At 39.0% G+C, this 13,244-nt stretch overlaps 1 protein-coding gene across 2 annotated transcripts; it reads right to left on the bottom strand.

Moving 5' to 3' along the window:
* Positions 1-616: 616 nt before the first annotated feature.
* On the bottom strand, positions 617-13,095 carry LOC125225593 (translation initiation factor eIF-2B subunit delta). 2 transcript variants are annotated; one of them, XM_048129368.1, is made up of 10 exons: positions 12,914-13,095; positions 11,350-12,153; positions 10,440-10,592; positions 9,918-10,045; positions 9,000-9,099; positions 8,082-8,261; positions 7,388-7,515; positions 6,607-6,784; positions 3,337-3,517; positions 617-844 (listed from the first exon to the last, which is right to left on the bottom strand). In XM_048129368.1, exons 2-10 carry the CDS (start codon positions 11,866-11,868, stop codon positions 630-632), a joined length of 1,782 nt encoding a protein of 593 aa, XP_047985325.1. In that variant the 5' UTR covers positions 11,869-12,153; positions 12,914-13,095; the 3' UTR covers positions 617-629. The 2 variants fall into 2 exon arrangements, with proteins under 2 accessions (XP_047985325.1, XP_047985326.1); XM_048129369.1 differs by having other exon boundaries at positions 13,008-13,045.
* Positions 13,096-13,244: the final 149 nt, after the last annotated feature.

Here is a 13,244-nt window from a genome sequence, read left to right as displayed (position 1 = left end):
GTGACAAAGTCATTAATAAAATTCTTCAGGGTCACTACCGACTGCGCCAGACCGGTCGTCAGTAAGTAGTTGTTGTAACAATTAGTATAAAATACACTGTCTGACATTGGACTAGAAACAATCCAGAAATCTAAATCATTCTAATATGTTCCTTACTTCCAGATGTCAGTGCTGCTCATAAAACAATCAATTTACATCATACTTTGTCCATAATTCCTACAAGCTGTGAAGGAAATGTCCAATTCCATAGCACCAGGCCTACAGCCAATGTTGACTTCTTAGTTTGGCATTCTTTCACTTCCAAGCAAGGGACCCGTGTACTCAGGGGCCGTGTGTACCCGTGTACTCCGTCTGGATCCATAGGCAAGTTGCATCCTAGGTAAGTTGTTTTTGGTCCTTCGAACCAGAAGAAAAACTTAAGAGTAACACAAAAAATAGATAATTTTTGCCCCTTTCATAGCCATAAGTAGGTACTCAACGTTCATTTTAACTTGAACCTAAGCTCAACAGGGGCGCTTGTATAAGACAGTATAGCTAGTTCAGTAACCACAGCAGTTACTAAGCTGGGTGAAGTCATACATGAGATGTCATTCATGACAAATATTGAAACTAAATATAAATAAAATAATTTATTCAGCCACTATACCATACTCGGACAGTTTGAATCTAAGCACAACAGGGGCGCTAGTGCAAGGCAGGATGGCTAGCTCAGTAACCACAGCGGTGACTAAGCTGGGTGGTGTGACGTCATACATGAGGTTGAGTGGGGTCAAATTCGGGTTGTTACGCCAGTCCTTGAGAGGTGAGTCGGGGTCGGACTTGTCGATCAGATCGTCCGGGTCACCTGGGAGAAATATAATATTTCTTAAAACATGTTTAAAACAGATTTTAGTATGAGAGAGGTAGGAGTCGTGGCCAAGAATACAATTAAAAAAAAGGCATTTTTATTCCTTGACAGTGGATGTTAAATAATCCTTTTATTAGTGTTTTTTGAATGATCGAAAAACTCAATGGATTGAAAATAGTTATTTGTTTTACAAGGGGGCAAAGTTGTTGTTTAACCGCATGTACCAATATTGATACCCGAGCAAGCGAAAGATTCCAATATTGAACCGCGAGAGTAGCGAGTGGTTCAAAAAGTGGAATTTGGAGCGTTGCGAGGGTATCAAGGCACGAAGGTTAAACAAACTTTGCCACCGAGTGAAACACAAAATTTTTCACCACACCAACACTATGAAAATATGAACTGTAAAACATCAAAATAAATAAAACACTTCAATTTATTTAACGTTTATGATTCAAAATCATCATTTATACGTGAATTCCAACACCCAGCTTTAAACATCAAGTGAAAATTTGTATGAAATTACTTTGCACTCTTGTGGATAAAATGAAATTTTGCTATCTGTTTTCGAATAGCAAAGAAAGCCTTTATCAGTTGGTGTGGTGAAAATATTCTGGTTTAGTTCTGTTTTGATATCATTTATAACCCGACCTGAGTGCAGTTTATGGTCTAGGATCTAGGTTAATGATTAGGTTCCTAATTAAAACTTGGAAAATTTAAATGGGTAGGTTGCACCAGCAGTCTTATCAGTTACAGTGATAATAACAGTTTAGTAGTAATACTAGTAATAAACGGTATCTCTACTAATATTATAAATGGGAAAGTGTGTGTGTCTGTTTGTTTGTCCGTCTTTCACGGCAAAACGGAGCGATGAATTGACGTGATTTTTTTAAGTGGAGATAGTTGAAGGGATGGAGAGTGACGTAGGGTACTTTTAGTCTCTTTCTAACGCGTGCGAAGCCGCGGGTAAAAGCTAGTTATATTATATTGCATTAAAACAAGTAACAATTGAACCTATATATACATCCCACTGCCTGGCACATGCCTCCTCTAATACGTGAGAGGGCTCGAGCTATAGGCCCCACGGCCCTCACGCTAGCCCAATGCGGATTGGAGACTTCACACGCACAGGGGGCCGATTTTTGAGTCTCACTGTCACTAAAATACCGGTTGAAAACGGTGAATTGCCTATTATTTTCAGTGACAATTTTCTGAATTCGAACGCCGTGAGACTCAAAAATCGGCCCCCATCAGGCCTTTGAATTCCTTCGCAGATGTATGCAGGTTTCCTCATGATGTTTTCCTTCACATTTTGTACAAAATATGTTGTAATTAAGAACAAATGTTAATTCATTATTGTCAGCCGGCACGACCTGTAGCCTGGCGGATACCTTGTACGTCTCAGCGGCTACTAGTACGGGCACGTTTCTCGCTCGCACTAGTAAGGCGAGTTGCGTCGTACTTGCGTAAGACTTGAGGAAGGAAGACCACCACAAACAAGATAAGAGTGTGAGAAGGATAGTTATTAGTTACCAAGTTCATTATGGTCAGCCGGCGCGGCTTGTACCCTGGCGGAGACCTTATGCGTCTCAGCGGCCACTAGTACGGGCACGTTTCTCGCTCGCGCCAGTAAGGCGAGTTGCGTCGTACCTGCGTAAGACTTGCAGAAAGAAGACAGCACCACAAACAAGATAAGAGTGTGAGAAGGATAGTTATTAGTTACCTAGTTCAATATGGTTAGCCGGTGCGGCTTGTACCCTGGCGGAGACCTTGTGCGTTTCAGCGGCCAATAGTACGGCACGTTTCTCGCGGGCGCTAATAGTAAGGAGAGTTGCAAACTAAACCGTTCGCTACGAAGACTTGCAGAAAGAAGACAGCACCACAGACAAGATAAGAGTGTGAGAAGGATAGTTATTAGTTACCTAGTTCATTATGGTCAGCAGGCGTGGCTTGTACCCTGGCGGATACCTTATGCGTCTCCGCGACCACTAGTACGGGCACGTTTCTCGTTCGCGCTAGTAAGACGAGTTGCGTCGTACTTGCGTAAGACTTGAGGAAAGAAGACAGCACCACAAACAAGATAAGAGCGTGAGAAGGATAGTTATTAGTTACCTAGTTCATTATGGTCAGCCGGCGCGGCTTGTACCCTGGCGGATACCTTATGCGTCTCCGCGACCACTAGTACGGGCACGTTTCTCGTTCGCGCTAGTAAGACGAGTTGCGTCGTACTTGCGTAAGACTTGAGGAAAGAAGACAGCACCACAAACAAGATAAGAGCGTGTGAAGGATAGTTATTAGTTACCTAGTTCATTATGGTCAGCCGGCGCGGCTTGTACCCTGGCGGAGACCTTATGCGTCTCCGCGGCCACTAATACGGTGACGTTTCTCGCGCGCGCCAATAAGGCGAGTTGCGTCGTACTTGCGTAAGACTTGAGGAAAGAAGACAGCACCACAAACACGACAAGAGCGTGAGAAGGATAGTTATTAGTTACCTAGTTCGTTATAATCAGCAGGCGCGGCTTGTACCCTGGCGGAGACCTTATGCGTCTCCGCGGCCACTAGTACGGGCACGTTTCTCGCTCGCGCCAGTAAGGCGAGTTGCGCGGTGCCGAGCGCGCCTCGGACCGAACCGTCGGCTAGGAGCGCTTGGGCGCCGAACAGGACTTTGCTTATCTGTGAAAAAAAAAGATACAATTATATAGAACCTGCAATAAATGGCAGAAGGAAACAATACATTTTAAAGCATTTAAACTACATTAAGACACAGAGCCGTCATATTTCGCGCATTTTAGTTGACATTGTCATCAGTGACACTTGGCTCTTGACAAGTAATTATTTAAAGTTAAAGATATTGGTTTAGTTATTTTTTTTTTGTAATTTTATGGCCTGGTAACTAGACCTTTAAGCCAAGTCTTTATTTTTGATGTTGATGAATTAGTTCTTTGCTCACTTTACAGTTCACAATTTACGTATTTTAATATCACTTTACAATTTAAGCTGTCTTTATTTTGGATGGTAATATGTTTGTAACTTTGGACCGGTTTTTTAGTTGGTTCACTTCACAGTTTACACATTTTAAACTCACTTCTATCTCACTTCGTTGCAATATGTCAATGTCAAACTAATTCAAGCAGCCGGCGTATCATGCTTACAATTTTATCACTTGTCCACGTGGATAAGACAACTGTCACTCTCACACTGACATACTTGCCAAAGCGTGATGGATGCTTTATCCACGTGGATAAGTGATAAAATTGGAATCATAATACGCCGGCAGACTCAGAAATAATGACGCATTTTGTCAATAAAGATACATATCGTGAATTTCGACACTGCTAGTGTAAATCGAAATGGCGTCTCGGTCAAATTACTGACTAATATGATGCAGCAGATCCCGAGTTCCATTCAGAAGTTTTTTTTAATCATTTGAACTTTTTTTGAATTTATTAAGTTTTTTATATATTTTTTAAAGGAATTTTTAACTATATTGCTTTGCTATTTTTTATTTTCATACAATAATACAATACAATCCTTTATTATGCCTGGTAGATTATCTTTGGTGAAACAACGAATTCTTCCACTTCGATTATAGAGAGTAATTTGACATTATTATTTATATTTAAATTAATTATATGTATAGCCTAATTTTGTCGGAAACCGCGTGTTATGTAATGGCGTCGTTGGTCATCTATCACGCCGTGAAGCTGCGTTCGAATCCCGGGTTTCTAACAACTTTTTGTATTTTTTTTTTTTTGGATATAAATTTCGTATTTTTTTATTGACCGAGCAAGAAGGGAGAGCCGAAGGTATCAATTTTATCTTAGAGAACGTATTGATTCTTTATTCTCATTTTGATTTTCCATTTATTTAGTTACGATATAAAACATAACTTTTGAATACCCTTGCTCAATCGAAAATAAACAATTAGAAAAAAAAACATTTGAATCACAAAACCACGCATTTAGGAAACTAAAATTTATCTATACTTATTCGAAATTTTTAAAATATCCGAGTAGGATAATTATGTTAAAAATTCTGAGTTGGAAGAACCCAAAAATTATTACGATTTAAGAGAATAGGTTTTTAATCTTTTTTGTGGAAAACGCTCAGTATTTACTGTACATATATATAACATTTATGTATAATAATAAAACAAAAAAAAGAGAAAAAGTCCTGGATACGAACCCACTCCACTTCCATGCAAATCATGCAATGCCACGTATTTACCGCAATGCTATTTAAACAAGCTGTCGCTGCATGAAATTATCGACTAGAAGGAATACAAAAACACTGTTTGCATGTGTGAGTGGTACTTAAAAATAGTGTAAAATAGTCAATTTGTTTACATTAAGGGAATTTACGGTACAATGACAAGTTTAATGTTTGTTTTAATACGTCCATTTTAATATTAAATGTTCGCGAAGCATACTTGAAAGTATATAAATGCCTGTACGACTTCACAAAAAAAATAAAACTGGTAATTTGCAGATGTAACGCCATCTAACACAGCCTGAGCTTCGCGTAACCTAGGCGAACCACCTTAAGACATATCAAGCTAAGAATACGGGCCAAATTGTCAAAACTGAGGTTCAAAAGTTTTAAGCCTGTGTCGAGAATTGGCAGTCTATGCACTGTGACACAGTATAAGGATATATCAGTAGTTAATCTCCGGCAGCGGCGGCGCGGTCGTTACTACTGCGCAAGGTCACGCAGGGTTGTACAACGTTACTATAATCGACTTCGTACAATGTAAGTTGTTGTAAATCTAATAGGTACTATTAACTGTAAGTAGGTTTTAGTATAACAATACCACGTCATGACACCACATTAGTCAGTATTGAAGACACAAAAAATCATTATAAATATATTACTCTCATACGCGCAATAGTAGATTGTGTAACAATAATTGCAAAAGCGTTAATTTAAGTGTTCATTTTATATGTTTTCTCTAGAATACACCCAATCCATCACAATAAAAAAAAGATTCGTTTGAACTAGAAACGTAGGTACCTACTGTCCTACTCGTATTAGTAACTGTGTATGGCGCTATGCTAGTACCAACGCTCTTTCTACCTTTTTATCTAATAAAGATTCAAGTACGTATTTGTTTCTTAAATACTGACGAAATCATATTTACATAAAATGTTTGAATAGATGTTTGCACAATATTTAAGTAGGTACCAAACTTTCGAGCTAGATAGATCGCAGCATCTACCTAAATGTCGTTACAGATAAATCCTTATTGATTTTAATGTGTCATTCTAGCTTTAAATCTCACTTTTACGCCATTTACGTAAGCAATAATGTACCTAACACTGCAAATATATAACAACCACTTACTTTTCTGGGTGTCTAGGAATTCTAAAGAATGACATTTCCGCATTTTGAGAACTTTCCATACACCCATAAACACTACAGTAACGAAAATATGTCTTCGGTGCTGACGTCATTTTCTCCCGAACTCAACACGTCAACACAGCGCGCAAACGCGGCCCCGACTGTCCAGCCCAATAATCACCAGTTTCGCATGTTTTCGCCGCATGCGAGGGGTGGGAGGGGGACACACCGCGCGGCGTGAAGTTTGTAAGAAGAGTTATTACTGGTTTTATACTGTGACTGTGACTACACATTTTTCTTAAGCAGTAACTCTCTAGAAACTCGATCCTCTTTGGTATAAGGCACGCCATATTTCACCAATCGTCGCATCTCTCTGCCTTGGGTGTTTATTCTGTACCTTTTAGAAACTAGAACATTCGACTCACCTTCTGCATGATATAGCTAGCAGCAGTAATATCCAGATAAGTACAAGGCACGCCATATTTCACCAATCGTCGTAGCATCTCTCTGCCGTGGGGTTGTATTCTGTTGCCAACTACCACGACTTCGAATTTGACGCCTGCGGCCCACGCTTCACGGAATATACGCTCTATTAGGGATGAGCTGTGAAGAAAAATTGTAATGAGAAAAAAAACTTATTTAGTGAAAACTATGATACATTTCACGTCTTTATTCTTTTTTTTTATATAAGAATAGCTCTAGGTTAACTTTAACAATGGTCTCCCTTGATTCGGTTAATTCTTACAAACTAAAAACCTTTGAAAGTGTTGGGAAGCAAACACTTCCCATCCTCCCTTACACGGCGACCCTGCCAAACTCACAGTTCAGAAGTACACGTTTAAAATACTGTTTTATACATATAGTCGATCTTAATTTGTTACAAATTGATTGATGGTAAAATTTTGAAATAGAACAACCGATATGCGATCGACAGTACCTACCCAGACAAATGAGGAGACACACTGACATCCTATCCCACCCACTTAGGTGTAATAAACACACATTACCTTACACTGAAATGACATTGGCATGGTCCGGTAATAAACAAAAACCTGCAGATAACGTAAAATCATAATTAATCTTATTCTTTATCTGTGCAAAAGTCGTCTTAAGGTGGCGCCATCTGTCTTAACCTTTCAGTGCGCCCCTTATTGATCGATTGATCGAACTCCCTAACATGACGACCCTGCCAATCACCAATCTTACCATCCGTAGGTGAGTATCTTGTCCCCGTGCGAGATCTTGTTGCGAACTGCGATGCTGATAGCTTCGCCAGCCATGTCGATCTGCTCTCGGATGTATCGGTCTATTTCTTCGTGTAGAATCTTCTTGGCCTGCCAACAATAGTTAATGCTAACTTTGCAATACGTTACTAGGGTCCATGTTACCATTAAATGTAAATTTGATGTGAACTTAGAAGCAAATAAATATCTCGATGTCTAATATTTAGGATGCATTCTTGATAGTATTTATCTTAGCGCTAAAAATGCATAAGCCGTCGGTTGTCGCATGCCCCAGAGGTATGTGAGATTCTCCTTTAGAAACCTTAGTTCCCCATAAGCATGCTATAGAAACTCCCCCCCCCCATTCAGAAACTTACGTCAAACTAGTCTACGTATGTGGCAACTGCGTCAGATGGTGTCTGAAGAACTTGATGGCGTTCACTTGCGACGCCGTAGGCTATCACATGCCCCAAAGGCATATACAATCTCATAGAAACTTAATCCATATATAAAGTCAACTTACATCGAATTCGTCGACATTATGTGGCAACTGCGTCAGATGGTGTCTGAAGAACTTGACGGCGTTCACTTGCGACGCCGTTGGCTGTCCGCATGCCCCAAAGGCATGCTACAATCTCCTATAGAAACTCTATAATCCATATATAAAGTCAACTTACATCGAATTCGTCGACATTATGTGGCAACTGCGTCAGATGATGTCTAAAGAACTTGACGGCGTTCACTTGCGACGCCGTCGGTTGTCGCATGCCCCAGAGGTACGTGAGACTCTCTTTCAAGTGGGTTTCGAGACCGCGCGCGTATTCCGTGCGCGCTGGGAGCGTATAGTCCGATACCATCTGAAAGAAAGCGAGCTTATATTTGCGAACGGCATTTGATGGAAAAAATTGATAGGACGGCGTTTGGAACTGTACTTTACCATAGCTGCTTTGTCAGTAGAAAAAAGTGGCAAATAAATAATATCGTCACTACTTTTAAAAAAACTTGTATCTTCGTCTATCAATGAAAAGAAAATTGTAGTAAGTATGTATGGAATGCATATAGACTTACTGCGTTTTAACTTTGAGGAACAGCGTGAGATACGAGATTTTTTAAAAGTAGTGACGATATGTAGACGCGAAGAGATGAATTGTCCTATTAGACTTTCGCAGCTTTTTCTAATAACAAAGTTGATATATTTGAGTATAATTGTAAGGACACTATAACTTAATAAAGCTCAAAAAATGCAAGAGTATGAGATTTTTTTTAAGTACATACTTAGATCATTTTCGAGGATCATCTACTCTAATTACTAATCATTTAATCAATTAATGGGTTAAAAATATTTTTATCTTCTAATTGTAAAGGCAAAGACTTTACCCATTATAATTTATAAAACCAGGCAAAAGCCTGGTGGCATTTAAAAAAACGCGTTCTTATCGGTCATTCTTATCTAACTGTCGTAAAAGTTTAAGAAGTTATCACTTATCAGAGTATCCTTATGTCTCAAATTTCAACAATAACATCATCATCATATCGGCCCTTTATTGCCCACTGCTGAGCATAGGCCTCTCTTCTAGTACGCCACAATAACATACCTTTTTCAAAGCATCCACTAGTGCTATACACCGGGCGTTTGATCCGGACACAACCCGCGAAGACAACTGCACGCCCAGCTTTATGATGGCGGGGTGCAGACTGCAACATTGTGAAAAGATTTGCTTGACCTCTATAGTGTTGCATACATTTGGAATTTGTTCTAAAGGGTCTCTCCACATTTTGCTTTTTTCGATGGAGGGGCTATACGACACATACGAGTATAGGCGCACTGGTGCACACATGCAGTGCGAAAAGATTTGACTTTAGGCTTGTGTCGTTCACGAACTATGAACTGTTAGGAATAAAATCCCATCAATGACCGAAATGAACTGAATCATTCCGTGGTCTGAGAATCGGTCTTTGCTCATTTAGTTCAGTATAGGATCGGCGAGCGCGAGCGGTTTGGATCGAGAACGAATGTGTGACTGCGCCGACCGAGAGCGAGAGCTACTTAGCAGAGCAACAAAAAAACTCATGTTTTCATATTAAACTTCGGTTACTTACAACCTTTTGGCCCGGAATGTTACTATCTGTGGACTATTCGTATCATTTTGACACTATTCGGTCCCATTCGTTCTGATCTTTCCGAGCGCAGTGGTCGCTGGTCTGGCTGAACTAAATGAGCAAAGACCTAAAAGAGCGAACTAGTTCATGGGAGCGATTGAACGAGATCGGAGCGCTCCGATCAACGAACGAAACGGCACAAGCCTATAACGTATTGTTACGGAAACGTACGAGGGCGTTTTTCAAAATAAATCTCGAATATCGAATTTCACCAGATCTGGACGTGTTTGGGCTCGAGAGCTCGGCTCGGCTTGTAGAGTTGTAGACCATGCAATAATTAACTGAGACGCCTGAAAAGTTGGTTAAATATTTGTTAAATAAAAAAAGAATTTTGGTCATAAAATGTAACTTACTTGGAGTTGATGGCGATTTTCGGCTGCTTGTCAGAGTCTACACTAAGGTGCTGGAACCAGCTGACTCGCTGCGCCACTTGTGGCTTCGACTTGGCTCTGTCTAGGGACTTCGGTTTTGGAGATTTCTCCTGAGAATCCAAATATTTCATTTGTATTTTATTGCTCAACTAGCGGCCACCCTGACTACGCACTGAGATTATCATAAAAATGGTCAATAGTAAGTTATCCGTAAAAGATAGACATATGCCATTGGACATCGCAGACCTATGAGAGACAATTTCGACATACATTGTTTTGACTTTTGATATAGCTCAAACGGTTTGGGCATCGTTTTCGATTGAAGCTCTTAGCCAGAGGGATTTTGTCCAACTCAATTAGCAAATATTGTCAAATTTCAACGAATTCAAAGGCAAAAGGCAATAGCAGTAGCAGCCTGCTTCCCTGCCCACTGGGCCTCCTGCTTAGTTCCCGGCTCTGCCTTCACTTCTTTACTCTTGCCTGATTCTTTGAATGAAAAAATACCTTGTCTAAAGCCTCGGTTGGAGCCTCCTTAGGCTTGTCAGGCTTGGCAGCAGGCTTGGCGGCAGTGGCAGCCTGCTTCGCTGCCCGCTGAGCTTCCTGCTTGGCACGCCGCTCCGCCTTCAGCTCGGCTTTACTCTTGCCTGATTCTTCTGGCTGTTGAGTTACAAATTTTGGTAATAGCAAAGTATAGTCTACTTTTTATACATACACAGTCTACTTTTTATACAGAGTCCGTCATTTATTGTTACATTCTAATTACTCACTGTGGTTGCTAATGGTTACTTTCATTGGCGCTAAAAGGTGTCTTTAAACCAATAGTCTTAAAAGCCACAAAACAACAAAAGAATATTTTATACAATAATTTCATCATCCTCCTTGCATTACCCCGGCATTTGCCTGGGGTTCGCTTTGAAAACTAATGCCAAGATTTGCCGTAGGCACTAATTTAACGAAAGCGACTGGCAAATATTAAATGACATTTCGCACATAAGTTCCGAACTCATTGGTACGAGGGTTCGAAACCGCGACCTCCGGATCGAAAGTCGTACGCTCTTACCTAGCAGCCACCAGCGCATTTACACAATAATACAATAATTTTTTATACAATAATTTATTTCCAAAAAATCTTTAAATATTTTAATTGACATAAAAATCGATTTCATTATCATGCGCTCAAAGGGGCGAAAGACATGAGTTACTTAGCTCAAGCTGAAAAGAGTGTAAAAGTCAAGAGCTATTGTCCATTACCCCCTTTAAGCCTTTCTTCCTCCTTCTTGAGGAACCCCTTTGATATCTTGTCCCTTATTGATAAACTTGTGAAAAGAGATCACAACAACTCATATTGATTATAAAACATCAACTTAATGCCACAAGATAAAAATCAAAAGAATTAATAGGTTAAGTAACATACCTTGCTGCCATCCAAATGAATTGCCTGCACCTTAGCAGTGACATCCTGCACTTCTTTAGCAACTATAGCAATATCTTTCAATGTATTTACAACATCTTTAACAGTCATTTCTCCATCTCCTTTTGGCCCATCTCCTTCTGATCCTTTCTTTTTAGCCTGTTTAGCCACTTTCTTCGCTGCCCTCTCCGCTTTGATTTGATCTTTAGACTTATCATCTGCAGATGTGGCATCGCTTTCTATTTTAACTGTTTTTTCAACAGGTTTAGGAACTATGTCTACTTTAGCCTTGATTTCTTTATTTTCTTTAACTATAGGTTTCTCTGTATGTATGACAGCCTTATCTACCTCATCTTTCCCTTTAACAGGACTTACTTTAACATTTTTTTCTGTGACTGCTAAATCTTTAGCAACCTTTGCTTCTTGTCCCTTCTGATCTGGGTCTTTCTTCTTTTGTTTTGCCAATTTCTTAGCTTCTCGGGCAGCTTTAACTTCTTCTCTAGATTTATCTGTTGAAGACATGTTTTTTGTTTCTTGAACTTCTTTATCTGACTTTATAAGTTTTTCTATATCATAACTTTTGCATTTAGACTTGATTGGCAAGGGATCTATCTCTAGTACCAGGGAGCTGTTTGTGGCTTGTAAGAATGAGATATCTCGTCGGATACTGTCAATAATATTGATGGTTTGATGGGTGGTGATAGGATTAGTTGTGCGGGCTGCTTGGAGCCGTTTGCGTCTGATTCTACGCTTTTGTGCTGTGCTTAAGTCTTGTGAAGACTCCTCGGGACAGTTTTGAGAGGGTTCCTATAAGAAGAAATATATGTTAATATATCATTGGCATTTTTTCAACGCCACACAAGCTACGGGAAATAAGAAGAGATAAGAAAGACATACATTTGATAATATATATTTGTGTGATGTAACATATTGCAATATTGAAATGTTTGGTATTCTTTGTTCCAATATGCAATATTCAATAAATAATGTGCAATGATTAAAATAGATATGTAAATGCAACAAAATATGTATTTTTTAATTAAGGAAAATGCAATAAAAGGGTGCACAAGTAACTTTATTATACATAGTTATAACTTATAAACTAAACAAAACATTAATAAAATTATACATATTGTACATTTAAGGGTTCAACAGTTCTTTAATTATAATGTTAACAAACATGAGGAATTCTTAAAACCTGTGCAGGGGAAGTAAATACAAATAGGTATGACAAAAAGTATTACAGTTATTAAGAAAAACTCTTACTATAAAGATTGACTTGGAATGAGAGGGTTCACGTACAGAATTTCAGGAATACATATAAAACACTCAACACGAAATAAATAACAAGTACTAAGGTACAAAATTAAATAGAAAGCTTGCATTCTATAACCTCGAATATGCTTACACATCAACAACAGAAAAAGATAGTGTACCTTAGACAACAACATTGCTGGATCCCTTAGTAAGCTATGAAAGAGATCGTCATCAGAAATAATATATACTAATAAGAGTTATAAGGCTTCAATTTCGTTATAATAAACACAGAAAATATTGCACGACTAACCTCTTTTTATGAGAATAAAGCTGCCACCACTACATTCACATACAGTTACGAGCTATGAAAACAACAATGTTCGATGAAAATTAAAGAACATTACCAATTTACCACACCATAATCCAGAAAATTGAAAATGAAATTTTCAATACACGAATTACAGTATGTGCTACTTGTGCTAGCTGTCAACGTCAAATTTAAACGTCAATCAAGCGCACTGCTGCGCACTGCACACATGCACAATAGTTTAAATCACCTATAGACAAATTTTTACTGATATACAGCGTGTTTTTATAATCACTTAATAATTTACTATTTTGGACTTTGGAAATAAACATAT

Source organism: Leguminivora glycinivorella, chromosome 4, assembly GCF_023078275.1.
Source record: "Leguminivora glycinivorella isolate SPB_JAAS2020 chromosome 4, LegGlyc_1.1, whole genome shotgun sequence".
Classification (NCBI taxonomy): domain Eukaryota; kingdom Metazoa; phylum Arthropoda; class Insecta; order Lepidoptera; family Tortricidae; genus Leguminivora; species Leguminivora glycinivorella.
This window is presented reverse-complemented; position numbering and strand designations above follow the sequence as displayed.